The 23,463-nt window shown below is 40.2% G+C and overlaps 3 protein-coding genes across 3 annotated transcripts; all 3 read left to right on the forward strand.

Moving 5' to 3' along the window:
- Positions 1 to 43: 43 nt before the first annotated feature.
- On the forward strand, positions 44 to 16,884 carry LOC147449206 (homogentisate phytyltransferase 1, chloroplastic-like). The gene is made up of 12 exons (XM_086521526.1): positions 44 to 125; positions 3,591 to 4,003; positions 4,108 to 4,191; positions 4,265 to 4,339; positions 4,561 to 4,644; positions 4,744 to 4,833; positions 4,920 to 5,021; positions 15,973 to 16,068; positions 16,322 to 16,393; positions 16,470 to 16,565; positions 16,650 to 16,754; positions 16,843 to 16,884. The coding sequence occupies exons 1-12, from the start codon at positions 44 to 46 to the stop codon at positions 16,882 to 16,884; spliced, it is 1,341 nt and encodes a 446-aa protein (XP_086377652.1).
- On the forward strand, positions 10,367 to 10,687 carry LOC147449207 (uncharacterized). Its single transcript, XM_086522572.1, has one exon. The coding sequence runs from the start codon at positions 10,367 to 10,369 to the stop codon at positions 10,685 to 10,687; it is 321 nt and encodes a 106-aa protein (XP_086378698.1).
- On the forward strand, positions 10,703 to 11,074 carry LOC147449208 (uncharacterized). The gene has a single exon (XM_086522573.1). The coding sequence runs from the start codon at positions 10,703 to 10,705 to the stop codon at positions 11,072 to 11,074; it is 372 nt and encodes a 123-aa protein (XP_086378699.1).
- Positions 16,885 to 23,463: the final 6,579 nt, after the last annotated feature.

The raw sequence follows: 23,463 nt of genomic DNA on the forward strand, positions 1-23,463 counted from the left end.
TCTCTCTCTCTCTCTCCGGCATGCACCCTTGAAGGCAGTTTAGATGGTAGCCATGTGTCACGACAGAAACGCTGCCGAATACAAACAGCTGGGGAAGATGAGTTGGAACATGCGTGTGCTGGGAAGTTGGCAATTCATGTAGAGGCCGCCAACATTGAGTGCAAGGAGAGCCATTTTTAGACAAGGTTCCTTATCCTTGCATTTCACCATTGTTTGAGTAAATCCATGGAGGAAATTTAACCTACATTTTTTGCAACTTAACTCTATTTTCTAAAACTTTTCAAGTGGATTTTCTCCTTCTCTATTATAAGGCTACGCTGAGGCACACTTTTCTCGAACACTACATTCCAGCCTCCTGTTCACACAAGGGCCATAGTAACTCAATACGCCTATCATAAAAGAATAAAAGACAATGTTTGAATAAAGTTTTGAGCTCCTGTTCACACAAGGACGGTAGTAACTCAATACGTCTAACATAAAAGAATAAAAGAACCTGTTTGAATTAAGGTTTGAGGACGAAAACCAATAGAAGTAAAGCCACACAAGTTGACACAAGCAAGTTTATTCAAACTAGATGATGGAACTTGGAAGAGTTTTTTTTTTTTGTGAGGAGACATCACCTCACGTTCTATCGTAACTTGCTAGTGTGTAGATTTGTTGTCACCGCATCTTGTGAACGCCTCTCGAGGCACATGAGAAAACACACATGCACAAACAGAGTGTACTTTATCTAGATTGAAGGATTCTAAAGCATTTTAATTTGTCCAGCCGCTTGGAATATGGAGTCTCACTGAGTCCTGCACTCCTTATATATATATATATATATATATATCGTGCTCAAGGTAAATAGACCTTATTCTTTTCCTTTTGCAACTGAAGTGAACACGCTTAAACCCTTAGGGAAAAAAATTGAGAAGGTTTCACTAACCTTCTCCCTTATTTTTGAGACCCCCCCCCCCCCCCCCAAGCACGCTTGAGGAGGCTTTGGATAAATTGAACCTAGATTTTCTCCATTCATGTTGAAATTATCACATACACACTCTCTCTCTCTCTCTCACCTGCTCTCACTCTAGCAGAGCGCGTCGATGCATGCTCCTTAAGATTGTTTCATTAAAAATATTGTGGCAGTTCTATAATTTTCCCAAAAGAAAAAATCAACTAGGGTCAAAAGAAGGCACATTTCCCATTGGTATAGAAAAGGCACACTTGAAAAGCTCTGAGTTTTAAGTTAAAATTTGAAGCATTTTCTCATTTTTACACTAAAACTCGTAATTTTTAGCACTTTTCTCAAGGACAAGCTCCCGACCGATATTTCTCAATTGAGGGCATTGAAAATAGAGTACACCACTAGCTTTTATAAATACTGTTTGAAATCCTCCCAATTTAAGGTTAAATTTGAAGCATTAGCTGACTTTTACACTAACACTTGTAAATTTGAATGTTTTCTTAATTGAAAGTCCAAATCTAGCCTTTGGATTTCTCAAGTTTAGCTCGTTAGAAATACACTACATCTCAAATTTTTGTTGTGTAGAACTATTTTTAGCTCACAATCTTCCAAAGGTAAGCCGTCATGAACTACAAATGTTGCAAGAGGCTGGGACTTAGATGAAGGCCTTGTGTGACCTTAGCAACAAAATGTTTACATAGGCTGATGGAAGTGTAAAAGCATAATGGTAATATATAGGAGGCTCACCACTTAAGAGACTCGCTCGGACTATAGGTTGCTCGGAAAACTTTGCTCAGTGTTTGGTAAAACTCGTTGAAACAACCATACTCTTTTCCAATTTGACTAACATCATTGCTTAAATGTCCTTAATTTTTGTGACATTCATCTACCACAGTTAACTATTCTCTCACAAAAGATATAATAAAATGTTAGGAACTACAACGGGTGTAAGAGTGTGTGAGAGCTCAAGGAGGCTTGAAGGAGAAGACAACCATAGCTATGTGTGTGTATGTGTGTGTGTGTGTGAGAGAGAGAGAGAGAGAGAGAGAAGTACGTAGCTTCAATAAAGTAGACTCATGTTACAAAGTGCAAATAATACCTTAGCATGAGGATATGTACAACATATGCTTTATTTATAAGGTTGGAATAGATATCTAGCTGGGTCCTTGGACTTACACATAGCCATACAAAGAAAAAAGGTATACATATAGGATAGTATGCCACACATGCACTTATCTTCCACATTGGATTCTACAACTAGGAGTTGTTGCACACTAATGACTTAGATCGAGTTGAGGCTGTGCTCACCCAACAATCCTTCCCTTCTTGGGCATGGACTATATTGAAGCAAGGTGGATCGATACTCAATTTTACATAGGCTAGGAGTCACATAGACTAGGGTAGTCACACAAACTGTAGTCTCAATTGACAGAGTGTCACACAGACTAAAGAATCTCCCCCTAAAACAGATTATTACTGTAAATAAAAATATTCACTTAAGAACTTATTGAAAGACTAATCTGTTCCTTGGTGGCAAGAAGTTGAGAAGTCCTACTCTTCTCATCAAACTGTCAGGTACTTCTTCTTTCATCATATATGGCATGCGAGGAAATGTCGTGTATTTGAAGGAGTTCTTGACATGGCAAGCTTCTCATAGATTATACAAGAAAGCAGAGTGGTGATCTGTACGCTCTGACGCAAGCAAGGTCAAAAGATTGGTATAGGGCTACCCATGTCATGCTGTCAACCTGTGATAAGTAAAACTTAGAACTATAGTTCACCTACTTTGTTAAACCGGTGATGATAAGCTTGGATGAGAGACGATAGACATCCAACGTGTAATCTTCAACACCTCAAGGCTCGGCCTGAGCTTAAGGTTGTTTTGTGATCTTATGATGTGCTTAATACAATTCAGTCACCAATTGTGAGTTTTACAAAAAGAAGAACTTATTGAAAGATGCAACTAACTAGGAGAGACTCTAATGGACCATCAAGGGTGATTAGCTATTATACCAATTGTTAGGAACTATAGTGGGTGTAAGAGTGGGGGAGAGCTCAAGGAGGCTTGAAGGAGAAGACAACCATAGATAGAGAGAGAGAGAGAGAGAGAGAGAGAGAGAGAGAGAGAGAGTTACACAACTTCAATAAAGTAGACTCATGTCACAAAGTGAAAATAATACCATATCGTGAGGATATGTAGATCATAGGTTTTATTTATAAGGCTAGAATAGATAGGGGGGTGGGGTCTTTGACTTACACATAGCCATAGAAAGAAAAAAGGTTTACATATAAGATAATATTTAGGATGCACTTATCTTTCACATAGGATTCTATAACTAAGAGTTGTTACACACCATTGACTTCGACCGAGTTAAGGATGTGTCCCCACCCAACATAAAATGGTGGTAATTTACTTCTTAAGTTCAATATTTAAGATATTTTCTATATTATACATTCTCAAGACTTTAGATTCAACCACATATAAAAAAGAGTTTATTTGTTTTAAGACCTTCAAAGTTATAAGAAACGTTGACTTAATAATCGATTATTTTTTTGAAATATTATGTATTTGGAGGTTTTATCTAACACTATTATATTGCAATAAAACTTTTGACTCATGTTTGTGATCATTTTGGTCTTTTAGGCTTATTGTACAAACATTTTTGGAGCCATAGCATACAGATCTATAACACACAAAAGGTTAGCAAAAAGCATAAGCTTGCTTCGAATGCATCAATTATCAATGCTAGCCCAAACATCAACAATGAGCCACATTCCTCCACCAATCAATCGACACCATATGCAACATTTAATTTATGTAAGGAACCAGTAACTTCAGAGAATATCGCCGAATCACTCATTATTGGCACCTGCAAAAGTTCAAAGGAATGTTTACTTGATGAGGAAATTGCGAGGTCAACAATTAAAATTGAAGGGAAAGCAGATCAATCAAGTCATGCACAATCAATCAATAGTAGTGAAATCAAGGCCTCCTTAATTCCCCTATGGATGGAAGCTTTTTATCGCTTCACAAGACCTTATGTCATGGTGGGAACGGTAAGGATACTTATCTTAATACGTTATCGTGATGGTTTTTTCTGTGTTGGCAATGAAGAAGAAAAAATTTATGAAAGAATGCTAATTGATTTTGCCATGTGCAGGCAATTGGAGTTATTTCTATTTCATTTTTGGCTATGCAAAGTCCTCAAGAATTTTCATTACGTTTTGTAATTGGAATTCTTCAGGTTAGAAATTGCCTGGATTTTGGATAGAATCACCTTTTCAATTGATAATTTGATAATTTTTTTTTGATTGTAGGCCCTTATTCCAGCTTTATTGATTAATATTTATGTAGTGGGCTTGAATCAACTGATTGATCTTGATATTGACAAGGTTGGGTCATCAACATTCCAATTTATTAAGTTAAATTCAATTTTTTGCTTAAGATAAATTCAAAATTCACATCAGCTATCTGGGTCTTTGGATGGTGTCATGGCTCGGCACGAGCATGCCAAGTTCTTGTAATTTTTTGATATGATCAATATAATTCACTCACAATTATGAGTTTTGCTAAAAAAAAAAAAGATAAATTTTGACAAATTTCTATTTTATAGGTCAATAAGCCATATTTGCCTCTGGCCTCCGGTGAACTGTCAATGAGTAAAGGAATCTCCTTAACGATTCTTTCGGCGACTTTGGTATATTTGCGACATAATTTGATTCTTCATTTTTCAATTCGATTATTGATTTGAGATTTTAAAGTCTTTCAACACAATTTTTTTTGTGTGTATGGATAGAGTCTTGCCCTTGGGGCTTACATAGGATCTAAACCTTTAATGTGGGCTCTCTCACTTACCTTTCTAATTGGAACAGCCTACTCTCTTGATGTAATACAATTTTTGTAAACACATGGTCTCTTGCTAATATTGACTTTACATATATGGCCCTTATATAACATTCTTATATATTGCAGTTACCTTTACTGAGATGGAAGCGATGGGCATTTTCTTGTACTACTAGCATTCTTTTTTGCAGGGCCTTTGTGGTGCCATTTGGTATCTTTCTACACATGAAGGTACTCTCAAAACAAACATTTATGATTTAAACAACAACCTCTTTTGGTTTCTATGACAATGTGATACTATATGGAAGTTTGGTTCATCATGTAACAATGGAATTTTCAAACAAAATGATCTCATACTGATAAAATAATAAAATGTATGGTTTTATGTTTGCATATTAATACAAAATGTGCTTCTAAAAGTGGAAGTAGCCTAATCACGATTACCACACCTAATCGCTCAAATCAACCCAAAAGTAAAATTGCCAGGACCTACTCGCTTAAGCAATGCTCACATATCCCGGTTTGTAGTGTAAATTTCTTGGTTGATATTGAAAAATCCCAATTATGATTTCATTAAACCTTGATTTTTTAAGGGTGTTGGAATTAGGGTTGCAGAGAAACACACACATCTTGGAGAAGACGAAGGAAGCTCAAGGCACACAATAGAGAGTGTGTTACTTAGTGTGCAATGGAAAGATAGATAGCCCTAGAGTGATGGGCGTATATACAATGCTCGGGGGAAAAAACCTCCTAAAGAGTGAAAAAATGCCCCGGCGGTCCTAGTGTGTTCACACACATCACTACCACATGTATATGGTAACAAATCCCCCCTGGAGTGATGCGGTGAATGAGAGCTGGCACATGAGTAAAGGGAAGTGCCATGCCCTGAGGACATGATCAGTCCACAAAGGGGAGTAAGCCCAAAGCTTTGCGGAAAGCTTCAAGATTCTCACGAGACAATGCCTTTGTGAAAAGATCTGCAAGGTTGTCCTGTGTTGGCACATAAACCAAGCTGATCTCTCCTGCTGAGAGCCTCTCCTTGACATAGTGGTAATGCACCTCAATGTGCTTTGTGCGAGCATGAAAAACTGGGTTCCTCGCAAGTGCCAATGCGCTCTGATTGTCAGTGTAGATAGTGTTGGCAGTGTCCTGTCCAACACCCAAATCAGCCATAAGGCGTTTGAGCCATACACACTCAACCGTAGCTGTGAAGAATGCCCTGTACTCAGCCTCACAACTCGAAGTGGCCACAGTAGGTTGCTTCTTGCTCAACCATGATATACATGAACTACCAAGCATGAAACAAAAACCACTTGTGGACACTCGCGTGTCAAAACAACTAGCCCAATCTGAGTCCAAAAAAGCATGTAAGTCTGGCGGCAATGATCCCCCCTTGGGATAAAACAAGCCAAGATGTAAAGTGCCACTAAGGTAGCGGAAAATCCTCTTGATAGCCTACCAATGCTTAGACCCTGGGCTATGTATAAATCTGCTGACCTGTGAGACTGCAAACTGAATATCTGGCCTCGTGTTGCATACATAAATGAGACAGCCAACAGCAATTTGGTAAAGAGTGACATCTCCAGGAGCGCCAGCATCATGTAGACTCAACTTCAAACCTGTTTCCATGGGAGTGGCAATAGGTTTGCAATCCTCAAGTCCAAACTTACATAGCAATGTCTCTATGTAACTTTTCTGACACAAGGCAATACCACCATCACACTGCTTAAACTGTATACCCAAGTAATGATGCAACAGCCCCAAATCTTTCATCTTGAAAGTAGCATTCAATTCAGCCTTAAAATTCATCAATATGTCTCTCATTTGGTCCAGTGATCAGCAAATCATCGACATAAAGAACCACAATGAGAAGTACATCACCCTCACGCTTTACATACAATGTGCTTTTTGTTGGACTGTTGCGAAAGCCTTGTTTGACCAAATGAGTGTCAGCTTTCTCATACCAAGCACGAGGAGATTACTTCAACCCATACAAAGCCTTCTTACATCTGCACACTTTGTCCTCTTGTCCTTTTATGACAAAACCGCGAGGCTGCGTTACATAAACTTCCTCAAATATGTCACCATTCAAGAAAGTAGTAACAATGTTTGATTGATGTACATCCCAACCAAAATGACTCTGCCAATGCACATAGAAAATGCACAGTAGTCATACGACAAGTGGGAGCAAAAGTCTCTTCATAATCTATGCCTTGTTGTGCATAACCCTTTGCAACAAGTCGAGCCTTATGGCGATCGATCTCACCATTCGGCTGACAATTCAACTTGTAAACCCACTTCGTACCAATGGCCTTTTTGCCAAGAGGCAAATCACATAAAGTCCATGTGTCATTTTCTATAAGTGCATCATATTCTGATTGCATGGCAGCCATCCAATTTTTTGAATTCTGTGCTTCATCAAAAGACAGAGGCTCCTCAACATCATGTAAGCTAGACTACACAGCCAAAGCATAACAATCTGTTGCATAAGATGCATGGCGAGAGCCTGAACAAGTACGACTCGACAAAGGTGCATCCAATTTACTGTCACGCAAAGTGTGCACCAGCCATTTTGGCATACCTCTAGCTTGCTCATTTTCAGCCGTTTCCTCATCAAGTACATCATGTACATCTGCATCAGTAATAGGCTGACTGTAACATTTTCAGAAACCCCCATAGGCTGTACATTTGCCTCATTGGAAATTACATTCGTATTTCGGGGAATCCCAACCCTCGAGCGAGTACTTCCGAGGGAACAAGTAACCGAGCGAGTACATAAAATAAAAAAGGCAAGTTCAAGACTTCAATAGTTACTCTATAGAGGATAGTGTAGCAAAGTAAATGCAAAAACAAACATAACCGTCGCCATGGGGTTCAACCCAGAAGCGATGTATTTTTTGCAACCCGAAAAACATGGTGCGACAACCACATGCTTAATATCATGTAAGCCATCATTAATGAAGTCCGCACATCCGCTTGTTTGATTTTGTAGAATCCCAAAACACGTAATCTTACATTGACTTTGCAAACCCATTTTTGCCATCAACTTTGTAAACCCACTTTTTCCATCGATGAATGGGTGAGATCGACCAAATTTCTAGCAGCCAAGGCAACAGATGATTGCTTTAATAATCTCTAGGCAAGGACTTGCATACCATGGGCATTGCTTGTCTTTGCCCCTTTAAGGTAGACATTACACTTAACACTCGGAATCATGGCCATTGCCACGTCTGCCGCAACAACTTCACATAGATAAGCTTGTGGCCATGCTCTGGTTCATAAATGGTTATGTCCCTAGTGATTCTCGAGTGCAGGCTTGCTCAAGATGGGTTATTGGGGTTCTAAATCATTTGAAACACTAAAATGCTTTACTGATCCTAAATTTTGAAGATACTAAAATATATAAAAATATAAGCCAATTTTTAAAATGTGAGATTCTTAATTTTGGAGACGCTAAAATATTTCAAAAAATAAAGAAAAAGTTAAATTATGGGGTAAGAGACCTAGAACAAATTCTCTCTATTTGTTATCATAAGAGAAAAGCTATATTTATCAAGAAGCCATTAAAAATTAAACCAAAAGTGAGCCTAAAGTTGAGACTAGAGTTCTTACACAATTACTTCTCCTGCACCTCTTGACATGTGTTAATCAAAGAGGCAAGTGGCATCACCTGGCACGACTAATGCTATCACTGAGGTTGTAACTCCCCCATTTTTAAAGAGAAACTATATCACCCTTAAACAATTTCCTATTTCCACACCAAAATTCTGTAGAGATTTGATTAAATAGACTTACCTGCAGACCGATGATCCCTACTATTATTGCCTTTCCGCTGCACAAATGTGACTGAGACAAAAGAGAGTGCTACTGCAAGAACCACACGGACAACAAACATGTAATCTCCTAAAGTTTGGATTTTGGGTTATATGACATTGCATTTTACTCATCCGCTCTTTGATGTGATGTTTGCAAGGAATTCAATAGAGTAGCCGCAATTTTCCAATTTTTGCGAGGAGCCAAGGCAAGATTTAGGAGCAGATGATAGAATCCAATCCTCTGCATGCACACTAGAAATGCATGAACACTAGAAATGATGGTATGTTTGAAAGTGAGTATCAAAGCAGTGCTCGAAAAAAACCTTGGTTTAGTGTAATCCCACCTACAAATTTTGAAATTTACCTCTAAATTTTATTTTTGAAGGTGAGAAAATCTACAAAATTTTGCAAAAATTAAGTGTAATTTGGTGTAAAAACCTTGTCAATTTACCTCCGTTGTTACACATATGTAGGTTTGCCAAGTTTTTTTGGAAAAAAGTTCTTTTCGAGCACTGTATCAAAGTTGCATGTTGAAGTAGGACTCTCTCTCTCTCTCTCTCTCTCTCTCTCTCTCTCTCTCTCTCTCTCATATGATGGAGCAATGGCGAGATCCGAGTGGAGAGCTGAGAGAAAAGGTTGATCGAAGAAGCCCAAATATCAGAAACTCGAGCGAGATCAAGGGGCCGCCTTAAAGCTTTAAAAGGGGCTCTCTCTCTCTCTCTCTCTCTCTCTCTCTCTCTCTCTCACACACACACACACACACACACACACACACACACACACACACACACACACACACACACACACACACACACACACACACACACACACACACAAATGACGGACGCATGCGCGCTTGCACAGAGAGACTCAAGAGCGAAGAGGGCGACGATCAAATGTCATTGAAAGCGCACAATGTCAAGAATTCGATGACAATGGACATTCTGCAGAAAAGAACATGAGAGATAAGCGAAGGGGTGAGCAGGCGGGAGAAGAAGGAGATGCCGCTAGCAACTACCCATAGGACCGCGCGCCAGCGTGCGATCCTTGCTGTAATAATCTCCATTAAAAAAATGTGACTTAGCTTAATATTGTGGTGTGTGTGGGTGTGTAGCCGGCTATGGCGAATTAGCCTGGGTAGGAGTTCCTTGCTCTGTTCTCACCATCAACATGAACGTTAGCAGCTACCCATAGGACCGCGCGCCGGCGTGCAGTCCTTGCTGTAATAATCTCCATTAAAAAAATGTGACTTAGCTTAATATTGTGGTGTGTGTGGGTGTGTAGCCGGCTATGGCGAATTAGCTTGGGTAGGAGTTCCTTGCTCTGTTCTCACCATCAACATGAACGTGTCTGCATGGCACATCTTGCCAGTGTGCCGACATTATGTCTCTTGGCAAGATTGTACACGATGACAAAGCTCTATATTGCAGGGCCATCCTGATCATCATTGACCCTAGCAGCTACCCATAGGACCGCGCACCGGCGTGCGGTCCTACAGAGCCTATTGTGGACGTTCAACCCACCCAGGCCCTACCAATTTTACACTTTGCCCTCTCGACATGCCATGCTGCACACGCTTCAGCCAAGCCACCCACAAACCCTGCAGAAGAAGATGTTGTTGCAAATCCTGTAGATGCCGATAGCGCTGCCCACCGGCCTCCAGCAAACGATGCTATTGTGTACAGCATTGCAACCAGCAATATTGTTGACACACTTGCCGCTATTGCAGAAGAGACCCGCGCCAACGTCCCGATCGCCCTGATGGTTGTAGATGAAACTGACAACGCCATCATGGAAACATTTTTTACTTCATTAGAAGAGCCTTCCTCAGCAGTCGACGATACTTCTACTGGTGCCGATGCAGAAAATCCTACAGATGACGCACACACCAGTGTTCTTCTCGGTGCTGCCATGGGAACTGATGCCAACTCTGCAGATGAAGGCACGAAAGTTTCCTCCTTTGCTGGCAGAGACGTCGCCACACGATGTGCAGCCGATGCTACTGCAGCCAAGGCTGTCATCAGTAAGCACCTCGCCGCAGCTGAGGCTCTTGCTGTTCCGTGCAACACCTTTATGCAGTGAAAAGACAACGCCAACATGGCGAGTCAATCACTTGGGGAGGCCCTCCCTCCTCCAACACAGCCACCGGCTGTTGCTGAACTTGCCGTTCATGCTCCAACTTCGGAGCCTCGCATGCAGGTGCCACATCACTGCGAGCCTGCTTTGGCTCCAATTTCCAAAGCCAGGCCCCATGAAGTCATCTTTCAACCATGCTCCACAGCTCCTACTGCTTCCCATCCAATACCTGCTACACCTGTCAACCTTGATAGCGATGGTGTGGTCTTCAAAGAAGCCGCTGCTGCTGCCGAGATCGCAACGATTCTCCGTCAACTTCTCACGATGCATGGACTAATTTGTCAAGCTTCTCTTGCCCCACTTAATGGTCATGCATCTGCTAACAGTAATTAGGTCAATAATTGTGGTTATTTCCTCTCCAAGCTGGATTTTATTGATGCTTTTAATATTGTGCCTCTTCCTCCTGAGCGCCTTCTCCACTTTTTGCTCCCACTTACTCGTTGCATATCAGGTGCTCATTGGTTCAATATACATGGACTGCAAGAGTTCAGTCATCCTTCACCCCTCATCTCTAAATATCCATTTGTACCTTTTGCTCTCACATTCGTCTATGTTCCCTTTGATACTGGTGGTGCAGTCCCTCCTAGTTAGCATGCTGAGGCTCATTTCATGCCTCTCCTTCGAGTGCAATACCATCCTCATCATCAGGTGCTCCTCTCCAAACCCCACACTGCCCTATTGGAGATTCTAATACCACTCCTTGACAACCTACTGCAAACTGTTTGCCTCGACGCCTTGGTACTACTATTGCATCGCAAGTCGACGTTCGATCCTTGTTGTAGATCTCCCAGTTTTTTTAAAGGCAAGTTCAAAATCTAATTAATGATTAAGAAACATTGGACTCCTGAGCAATTTGTTCAAGTTTTGAAATTTTTTTTTTTTTGCGTTGTTGATAGTGGACCGCACACCGGTGTGTGGTCCTTGGTGTAAGAGGTGATTCCGTAAAATACAACCCAAAAGCACGCTAGAGCACCCACAAATTCGAGAGACCCACATTAACAATGCCACTGTCATGTGCGCTTTGTACAGCTTCCCGATTGCTCTACTCTTTCCCTCCTCAGCCTATGGCCTACGCAGTGCTGCTTGGCGGGCCTATGTTGAAAATTTTCTATACGTCTTCTATTTGGCTCTCTGTCATGCGCAAGAGATAGTAGGTAGTCCTCTTTCCACATGCAATTCCTCTTCCCTCTAGTTTGCATTGCAAGGGTCCAACCCCAATTACCCCACCATTGCAAAGTGTTAAAACTCTCACCCAAAGCCAGTTGTGCACCCAACTCTCACCCCACCATTGCAAGGCCTTCGTTGATCCCTTCAATGAAGCATGTCACACACACTCTTAGTCATCCAGCTACACACACCCTCGCATGATGCTACCTGACAATATCACCACCCAACCATTTACCATGGTCTGCCTTAACATGTAGACCAATTCTTTATGCATATTGGCACACCACAAAAATCTACTAACACACACACACTCACTCACTCTTAGGCCCATGTCACACTAGAACATGCGGCTACCCACTTTTTTGAAGGCTGCCAGGCAAATGTAGTCAAATTGGGTCATTACTTAAACAATGCCCACATTTTTTAATGAATTGGTTGTAACCAGGTGGTAGAGCCTCCGCGTTTCATGTTGACAAGCAGAGTTCAAAACTTGTAGTCTTCTTTCGCGCACTCACTTTTTGCAGTTGGCCGCTTCACTCACAAGTTGGCTGGCCTCTCTTGCTCGGGTTTTAGTTCGCTCGAGAAATCTCGCTCGGGCTATGGTAAGACTCTCGTATTTCCACCACTTAAAAGAGGCAACAAAGTGTCATACATGTCCTGTGAGCTTACATTACTGTCTCTAGTACATGACAGCAAGGGCTGAACAGAATCTTCCACAAACACTACATCCCGTGAAACCAGAATACGCTTTGTTTGCGGATGATATAACCTGTAACCTTTTCTTTCAGCACTATAACCAACAAAAATACATTTGACAGTCTTATCATCCAATTTTCTGCGCTATGTTTGTGGCACCAAAGCATATGTCAAACAACCAAAAACACGCATGTGCTCAATAGAAGGCTTTCTATCATGCCATGCTTCATATGGAGTAATAGACTGCAAAGCTTTCGTAGGACACCAGTTAAGTACATAAGTGGCATACATGATGGCCTCAAGCCAAAAAGAATGCGGCAAAGCTTGACTTTTGACCATACATCGTGCCATTTTCGTAAGTGACCTGTTTTTCCTCTCAGCACAACCATTTCGTTGAGGTGTATAAGGCACTGTACATTGGTGTTTTATCCCACGACTAGCCATAAATGCATTAAATTCATGAGACATATACTCCCCCCCTCGATCGGAACAGAGGGTGCCGATAGTACATTTTGAGACATTTTTAGCCATAGCCAGAAATTGTTTGAAGCACATAAAAACTTCGGACTTCGCTTTAAGCAGAAATACCCATGCATGCCTGGAGTAATCATCAATGAAAGTCACAAAGTAAAGGTAATTCCCCAAGGACGGAGTTTGCATGGGCCCACAAACATCACTATGCACAAGCTGCAACCTGCATGTAGCCCGAACCGAACCATCCTTTGGAAACTTAGAACGCTACATCTTACCCAAAATACAACCTTCACAAACATGTTTGACAGGTGCTTCAAGAGGCGGCAAAGAAGCAACCATATCAGATTTTTGCAAACGCAGCAAACTGACAAAATTCAGATGACCAAAACGTGCATGCCAAAGTTTTGCATCTGAAATAGCCCTTGAATCTGCAACAGCATTTGCAAAATTTGGTCCACACTTTTCATACAAAGTGAGCTTATACAGCCCACGGTACAAAAGGCCAGATGCAACAATTTCATCACTAAAACTGAGATCATGAACTGTACATCTATCATCCACAAATTTGACTACAAGTCCAAGTCTAGCAAGTGCGGATATAGACAAGAGATTCTTCTTGATCCCAGGTATATAAAGTGCATCAAAAAGTGTGAAGGAACTGCCATTTGCTGCAGTAAGCACAATCTTTCCAATTCTCTGAACCGGATAAGAGGCATTGTTGGCACAAGTGATTGAATTCCCAAGAGGGACAGACTCAAGAGAGGTGAACAATTCACGATGTGAGGTAATGTGCTTTGTAGCACCACTGTCGAAATACCACACATGTGAATCTGCAACAACTAACAAGCATGCATCATGGACAACAGGATTGTAAGTGCACTCTGCGTTAAAAGCCCGTTCTGCATCAACATCAGCATCGCAATCTCCTTTCACAGAAGACTCAACAATGGCTGCATTTGTAGTGGAACCACCCTCTTTCTTCTTAGCCTCTTTGGCCTTCAACTTAGGACACGACTTGATCAAGTGATCATTAGCTTTACAATAATGGCAACGCATATTCTTCTTGCCCTTATCACCATAATTTCCTGACGAATTACTGCCAGTAGAAGCATTAGGAATAGAAGTTTTGCCACTCGCAACAGAACCATAAGAAGTGGCTGCATTACTATTACCACCCTTTCTTTGAGAAGCAATAAAAGCCTGTTCAACTGCACGCTGCCTAGTTCTGTTTTTTATGGAGGGTGACTCTTGCAACAACAATGTGCATAATGCATCAAACTTGACAACTTCAGGATTTACTTGGGTCATTAGTCTCCAAGTACTAGCAAAAGTCTGGTAGGAATCTGGTAAGGCATCAAGAACAGTCTGCACAAGGGAACTGTCTGAAACGACTTCACGTGCAAAAATAAGTTGCTCATTGATATCCTTGACACCAGCAAGGAAAGTGTCCATATCATCTTCCTGATGCATAATCTTCGACTCCAGCTCTTTACACAACAAAGCAATTTTAGCCTCATTGCGGCTTGCATAAAGACCTGCTAGAATATCCCAAGCCTGTTTTGCAGATTTTGCTGAACGAATGTGAGGAACAATGGTGCACTTCACAGACAACACAATCAATGTATGAGCCTGCGCATCCTTTACATCCCAACGAGCTTGTTCTGCCGTATGCAAAACAACTCTAATAGCAGCAAACCTTGTAGCAAGACCTGCAACATCCTCAACATTGCCTACATCCTCAGAACCAGGACGTACATCAATTCACTGCACAATGTTCCAAACGCCCTTTGACACAAGAACATGTTGCATCATATAAGCCCACATAGGGTAGTTATCCCCATCCAACCTGTCCTCAGCAGCAAACATCTTGAACACATCTGTGTTGTTGTCAGCCATGGTGAATGCTGCACCTGATGTGAAAACTGTCCGAAAATAGGAGGAACGGAGTGGGAACAACACGTGCTATATAGCAAAAACCGTAGAAGACTATGAGGCACTGTTATGCAGAAAACGGCATTGACAGAAATTCTGCACAAAATGACAAAATAGCCTGTGCAGTACTGGCTGTACTGGAAACAGAGGCCGAAATGAGCCCAAATAAAAAATCTGCGCAGACTGAGCTCTACGAGCGTGCCCGAAATTTTTGTCGACTTACGAACGCTTGCCAAAGCTCACTGAAATCGGAGAAAGTGAGCAGGCGTGTGCTGGAGCAGCTGGCGACTAAGCCCGGGAGGACGTAACCTGCTCTGATACCAATTGTTGGAAGTAGGGTTGCAGAGAAACACACACAACTTGGAGAAGACGAAGGAAGCTCAAGACACACAATAGAGAGTGTGTTACTTAGTGTGCAATGGAAAGATAGATAGCCCTAGAGTGATGAACGCATATACAATGCGGGGAAAAAAACCTCCTAAAGAGAGAAAAATGCCCCGACGGTCCTAGTGTGTTCACACACATCACTACCATATGTATATGGTAACAAAGGGTATATTTATATCATTTTAGTTGGAAATCTCAGTTAAAACCTTATCTATATTTTTGTATAAACCGTGGTTGCCTACTAGCATGCCCTTATAGAGCATGGCAAAAAAGAAGTTTTTTAATTTATAGAAATGCACTTAGCGTCATGAAATATGATATGATTGCTTCCAACACTACTATATTAAATTGTAATAGATAAGATCCTTAATTCCAATGATCTACTTTAACTTTTAGTTAATGATAGTATGCCTACAACTCATACAATGATATAGAGCTACACCCTATGTTAAGTAATAAATTATGGAGTTGAGTGATGAAAGATTTCAAGAGTAGTTTTTGGCAAGTCTTCTAGAGTAAGCCATCATATTTACTAGTTTCTTTCATTCTAATAAACTACATTTTATGAAATGCAGTCCTTTGTCCTTGGAAGAGCTCCTTGCCTTACCAAGCCCATCTTATTTCTTTCTGCTTTCACGTGCTTCTTATCGGGTGTCATTGCAGTTTTTAAGGTAAATGGCTAAAGGTCGTTGTGTATATTATCATAAGGCTAGAAAGATAATAGTAGATTAAACTGATCACCTATAGTGGTTTCTCTACAGTTAATCAATCCTTTGAACATAGCGTTCCTCTATTCAAAGGAACTTATTGTAGTGTCTAGAAGAGTTTGCAACTAAGCTCTTGGGTAGCTGCCATGTGATAATACTGAAGCTTTCCTATACCGTAAAAATTTTCTTCTAAGAACTTGTCATGTTGTGGTAATAGGATATTCCGGATATGGAAGGTGACAAAGTCCATGGTGTACAGTCTTTTGCAGTTCAACTAGGCCCAAAAATAGTAATACCACTTGTTGCCCATGATCTTTATTGGTTATTGCTATGAAACTCATGCTTAATGAGAATGATGTCTGTAGGTATTTTGGATTTGTATTTATACCCTTCTTGCAACATATGGAGGAGCAATTTTAGTGGGGTTAACATTAAAAACAGTGTGGGCTCAAATGGGCACGGTAAGAAACTTGCGGTATATTTACAATGCTATTGTTTGGCTTATGTTCGATCTAACAAAGCTACAAGCATTTTCACTCTTTTAGGTAGTTGGACATGCCATTGCCGCAAGTCTTTTATGGCATCGTGCTACTCTAGTTGATCCAATGGACAAATTAGCTATGATGAACTACTACATGTTTATTTGGAAGGTAAAACTTATTGGCAATCTATTATGTATAGTTTCATTTACTAGGATCTTCTCTCAATGAAGCCTTTATTTTCATTGTGTACTTGCAGTTACTATATGCGGAATACTTCATCGTTCTATTTGTAAGATAGAGTCAACATACTTCTGCATCATACAAATATCAAGGTTAACTGATAATTTCAATTTAAGCGACAGAAAGTAGCACAACAGAATATGCATTAAAAGCGTGAGCTAAGAAGAAAATTCTCGGAGATCTTCATAGCATAAAAGATTTCATTGTGGGCCAAAGCACCTAATCTCTCTAGGAATGTACCAAAAGCTCATCCAACCAATAAGATATGCCAGCCCTAGTACCATTGCTATCACAACCCACCCAAATCCATTAGCTATGTCAAAACCCTAAAAATTCTTTGTACTATAGAGATAAAGAAAACTTTGCAATTTGGCCATTAGTGACATGCTTTGTTTCCAAAAAAATTGAGATAACAAGGGAGCAGCAGTAAATGCTTAATTGCACATAATGCTACTATTCATTGGAAATCTAGTATGGTGAATTCCCATTAACTCCATGTTTCACTCATTACATATCCCACATTGCATCCTCTCCACTCTCAAGTTTCATAGAAGAGTAAACTCTTTGGACTTGCCTTCCTATGTACATGTTCTCACTTATGTATTTTGTACACACACATTCTCTTACACTAATACAACAGTAGTTGAAAAATAATGCATGCAAGCTGCGTGTTATATTTGCTTGCATTACAATGCAAGAATCTATGCCTCTTTAACTCTTAGCAATTTAAGTAATCACAATCTCTCTATTATTTCTTTAGCATGATGAAGAAGAAACCAATGACATTTTTTACTTTTGAGTACACACAATCAAGACACCTCTCTCTCTCTCTCTCTCTCTCTCTCTCTCTCTCTCTCATGGGGAGGCTATGGAAACTAGGCCCAACATTTTTGCAAAAAAAAATTCCCAATGTTGAGTATAATTTCCACGATCAAATAATCTTGGATAAAACCACAATGCACAACAAAAAAGGCCTTCTCAAATTTGACCTAAATTAAGGTGGGTTGTAAATCTCACCTTTAAAAGAACAAGCTACACAAAAAATCTCACATTGTAGAAATAACTATGCACAAAACTTGCATATAAAAAATTAGTCTATGAAGAGTGAGAAAAGAACTTAGGTTATTGTGTTTTTGGTGATGACCAATCTTTGGAAATCAACATCTGTGTGTATATGTGTGTATGTGTATGTGTATCTTTGGAAATCAACATATGTGTGTATGTGTATGTCTCTCTTACCAGTGTATAGATGTTAGTGTATTGCATGAGTTCATAAGAAGGGACATATTAAATTAACAACATTTATAAGATTAATATACAAACGGGGTTTTGTAATCAATACCAATCCACAGGATGGGTTTCTAAAGAAGTATGAATCTGTTTATTCATAAAATTATGTGTTTGTAAAGTGGTTTTTTAGATACCCCTTGACCACACGTGATATAGAATATTTCTTAAAGGTGAAGCCCCTGGGGTAGAAACAATGTCAAAAAGATTGGTGTAAGAAGAAATTAATTGTGGAAGGCTTGTTGATTACTTGATAGTAAAGAGATAATGATAGATAGATTAATGGTCATACAAGAATAGGTAGACTTTATGGTAGAGATTAAACAAAGTATGGATGAAAGACAGACAAAACATCACACTTGAAAATAACCCAAAACCAATCCTTGATCAGAAACCTTGCTTGGATAAAGCATCATACTTGTAAGAAATTCGAGATTCAAAATAACCCAAAACCAATCCTTGATTAAGAAACCTTGTTTAGAATGAATCTTCCCTTTTGTAGTCCCGTTTCACCCTTTTATATTTAAAAAGTCACCCAAACCCTAACTTTTGATCAGCTACTCACATGAAAAATGTGATGGTTCTAGTTGCTTTAAAAGAGGGTAAAACCTTACCCTGGAAATCTAATCAAAATTCTCCTAGATTTTGTTCCTATTCCTCTTTCTATGTCCTAAGTTTTGTTTGCTATCTTATAATCGTGATCACGCATGACGCAAACTTGGAAGCCTTATTTTTTGCATGCCATCTCTAAAAGCAGCTAAAAAGAAATTTCGTTTATGCATGAAGCTTTGTTCTAGTGGTTTACAAATTTTTTCTGGATTTATTCATAAGAATAATGTCAAGAAATATAAAAAATAGGATAAAATTATTCAACCATCCATGTTATAGCCACAATAGGCAATGGCTAAACTAACATCTTTGACCCTAGAATAATAAAGATGCTAGAAGATCATGCTCTGAATAGTATTTCACATCGTGTTCACGTAGTGGATACGACATCCACCTCATCTGAACCTACACATTCTTTGGTATGTGCCACATGTTTTGTCTTCATTAGGATCAATATCAAAATTTTCAATCTATTCATTTTCATCATCCTCTCCATCATCCAAGTTTATGTAGAGTTGCTCTTCAGCTTGCGCATGATCTTCATTCCTTTGCTTGAAAATCTTGATTTTTTCCCTTGTACTAACTAGAATCTTCAACTATGTACCATCTATTGCACTCAAAGAATACGTTGTGTTATCATGCACATGTTCACAGTGTATGGACCAAACCATCTCTTTGCAACCTTCTTGAGTGTGGTGCTTTGATTGTCAAAGCTACTATCATAGTTTAGTACCAATCCCTTTTGTCAATTTCCTTAGGATGAAGGGTATATTTCTTTTCAAACTAGTTTCTATTCTTCACCTTGGAAACTTTTAACTACATCATTGAAATCTTGATGTCTTCAAGCCTTCTCTTTAATTGCCAAATCCATAATGATAGAAGGTACTCCTTGCTCATCTCATTCTTCCAAGGTAGCACATTCCAAGAAGCAATTGCTGAAGAGTTTGAGTGGAGCGTGCGGAGTGCGGATAGAAAGAGGGAGAGACGCAAGAGCATGGTGTATGGGTGGAGAATAGAGCAGAGCATCCTATCTCCTTATTCTACTAAGTAAATAAGGAATGGGTTAGTACAGTGGCTGGACACCAAACATCCGGCCCGGGGAAAAGGCACATCCGCCTTTAATCCCAACAATCTCCCACTTAAAGGAAAATGTGCCGATAAGTGGATCCTACTAGCTAAACTACTAGTATGTGCAAGAAAATAGGTGAGAGACTCTCTCAACCTATGCCCGCTGGCTCCCTCAGTCGATCTACATGTAGTCGTATTGGCTCTAGTGATAAGAAAACGTGCGTATCCATACTACAGCCTGCATGCAAATCTTGCAACCATCTATGGATGGTCTGCATGGCTCCACAAAGCATCATGCTAGCATTAGTCATCATAGAACTCACAATCCCTGCTGCAAGTGCTCCCACTATAGCTGCTAAGTCGGGCCTCGACACTAACATGTCGTACATTAGATGCCCGAACGCTGATGATACACATAGAATCCTGACACTCTCAACCACATCAGTGCTATCTGCATATATTGCACAATCATCAAGATCACTCATCACCAATGGATGTGTCATATCCAACGACAGTGGGATGGCTATGTCCATGTCATCCATACATGGAGTCCCATGTCTTGGCATCACCTCATCCACATCTAGCATGAGCATATCAAAGAACTCCATGCTATCATCTCTATGTGTCCTTTAGGGAGCAAACCTGCTCTACCTCTGTCTGCACAGACTTTGACAATCTCTGCTGTGTCTCACTAGAGCAATCCCTCTCCATCTTTGTCTCTACAGAGTCTACCGGTATGTCTTGAACATCTAAATGCTTGTCCCTTGATTGGAGCTCACCCGCGAAGGAGATACGTCTCATATCTCACTCATCACATGTCAGTGTCGTAATTGAGACTATATCATCTCGTATCTCCAAAAATTGCAATTGGTAGATGATATACAACATAGATACTCATGCAATGTGTAAGGAGCCCAACTGCATACAAAATGACTTCTCTCCAACTAGTACTTGACATCCAATGTCTCTCAAAAATGAGATCAAGCTTTGTGAAATCTCAGGAACATTACGCACATGTTGTTGTGTGTAAGATGCACCAAGGGGTAATGCAAAGCATACATCTCCTGCACCTGCTATGCCATACATTGATCCATCAACTAGATGCATACAACCAAGGCTTCCACTAGCAAAAGTGCTAAACCACTCACGACGTGATGTGACATGGAACACTGCATACTCATCTAGCAGCCATCAAGAGAAAATGTCACTTGTGCCATACATGTAAGCAAGATGAACACTATAACTTAATGTGACATCACCGTCACTGGCGTACTCAGACACCTCTCTAGCATGTGTCAAAAACGTCTTTGCATCTTGCATACATCTCCGCCACTTCGTGATACATTTGAAACAACAATGTCTAATGTTCCATATGCGACCACAGTGCCAACATTGCATAAATTGGCATAAACAAGACTGCTATCTCTCATGAGTCATCACTATCGACTTTGAATTGTCACACATAATGGATGTCTAAATCAATGAACAAATGTGCATATACATCAAAGCAACATCACTTAGTCACTATGATAATCAAGCATGATAACCACATCAATCCGATGCTTGCATATGCAATCCATAGCTTGGCATAGATCTACCACAAATGTACAATAGCAATATCCAATTTCTACTCTAAGCCAAGCAGAATCCGCACATAAACAAGTGCCAAGTGATAACGCTGGCACAAAGAGTATCAACAACTTCAAACCGGGATAAAAAAATCTCAACTAAGTATAAAGCACATAACCATACATGCAAGTCACGAGTAAACATTGTTCTCAAAACGCATCCCACAAATAGTGCTAAAACATTGATAATTTCATAGATCAACACTGGCAATAAGCATGTAGAACCTTTAACCAGTGAGACTACCCATAAACTGTATGCAATAGACTCATGATTAGAATGTTCGTCGATAAAAAGTAGTGCATACAATAAATCTATCCGTAGCCACTACAAGCATACCATAAATCTCACTCCTTTGAGATACTAGAGTGGATACAAGAACGCTAAATCCATGTCCAAGCCAAAAACTTCTGTCAAAGTGAGAGTAAATACTCTATCACTGTCACCAAATCAATGGCAAAGAGCTATTGCTCTACCACATATACTAGGGCAAACACATAAATAGATAAGTGCACCAATCTTGAACCAAAATGAGATTCGTGTAGGGAGAAAACACTCTCAGAAGAGCTCACCAACACTCGTAGTGCTTAAGCTCATCAACACATAAAATCCCCCACAATATCATAACCACAATGTGCTCTGCAATCGTCACAGTCTTGACTGCCAAAAAAATGTACCTGGAACCTGTAGAGCGAGTGGGAGAATGTCTCGACCACTATCAAAGCTCAAGTGTCTGGCTACATGTCAAGCCACACTGAGTGCCAAACTCAAGCCAAACTTGGTACGGAACATGCACATAAAGTCACAAACTTTTGGGAAAACTTTGCCTGTGTTCCGGTGTAAAATGACTATGTAATCCAAGTAACCATAAGCCAAATAACATGCTCAACAAGAGCCAACCATGTAAAAAATCAATCCGCACTCAATAACATATGAGCTGCCCCAAAGCTCAAATCACTATCAAGAGCATATCTTCCATTCAAGGACAACAACAAAGCTTCAACTTCATCAAGCAATGGCAAAATGAAGAATGGACTACAATGACAAGCAATGACGACATCAGCAAGATATCTCTCAACAACAAAACATAAGGAGATCAACAATGTTGAAGCTAATGAAGTATTTCAAGTCAACCACAAAGATAGACACATCAAGAGAAATCTTCACGGCCAAAAGTGGCACCAACAAGAAGCCTTGAGCAACAAATACAAAATTCCCTCGACAATGGAAGTCCAACACATGCATCAAAAAGAACACAACAGATATGAAGAACTCAAGGAAGGAGGGAATGTCATTAATGACAAAGCACTTTCCAAACAAAAGACCAACCTTGAATACACAACTGAAGACAACCCTATGACAAGATTGTACATGGTCGTGTTAAGGACGACACGAGCTAGGAAGGGGGGAATGCTAGAGGTCTGATCAAACGGGCACCCACCTGGCCAGACAGTAGTCGGACACCACATTTGTACTCTTATTATTTTTTCGAGCTAGTGTAGTGATACTCTGTGTAAATCCTAATTCCAGAGTAGCAGGTCAATTCCCTAAGTTGTACTTCTATCATGATGATTGTAAAGGTCCGTGTGAGCCAGCGGCCACTGGCCATTTAGAATACCCTAGGTATAAAATTCAATAACTTTAATGTGAAAGAAGGCTTATCTTTAGAGAAGAAGGAGCTCTACAAAACGTATGCTCCAGCTATAAAGCTGCTCCAACTTATAATCATCACAACTATCAGATTTCAGTTTTGAAACTTGCATTGTGTTCCTCTCTCTTTTCTCTTTCATTCAAGTGTAAGCATTGTCAGTTTTGTTGAGGTTCACGACTACTCATTTTGTTGAGGTTCGTGACTATGCGTTTGTGAGCCTTAATTGCAGATTTTAGTGCACTGTTTTTAGTCATTTTGACCATATGAGAGTGCTCCGAGACCATAGGGCGACCTTACTGATCTGTTGCAAATTTTAGGACCTTTTTCATGATGGATCGTGATTTTGGTACCTTGTTAAATTGCAACCAGACTGGTAGGATAGGGCCCCTAGGTATC

This window comes from Adiantum capillus-veneris, chromosome 10, assembly GCF_014529385.1.
Source record: "Adiantum capillus-veneris isolate H3 chromosome 10, ASM1452938v2, whole genome shotgun sequence".
Classification (NCBI taxonomy): Eukaryota; Viridiplantae; Streptophyta; class Polypodiopsida; order Polypodiales; family Pteridaceae; genus Adiantum; species Adiantum capillus-veneris.

Coding starts and splice junctions, on each gene's coding strand:
- LOC147449206 (XM_086521526.1), top strand. CDS start 44: ATGGTAGCCATGTGTCACGACAGAAACGCTGCCGAATACAAACAGCTG. Junction 126..3,590: donor GAACATGCGTGTGCTGGGAA/GTTGGCAATTCA, acceptor TTGGTCTTTTAG/GCTTATTGTACAAACATTTT. Junction 16,755..16,842: donor ACTACATGTTTATTTGGAAG/GTAAAACTTATT, acceptor GTGTACTTGCAG/TTACTATATGCGGAATACTT.
- LOC147449207 (XM_086522572.1), top strand. CDS start 10,367: ATGGTTGTAGATGAAACTGACAACGCCATCATGGAAACATTTTTTACT.
- LOC147449208 (XM_086522573.1), top strand. CDS start 10,703: ATGGCGAGTCAATCACTTGGGGAGGCCCTCCCTCCTCCAACACAGCCA.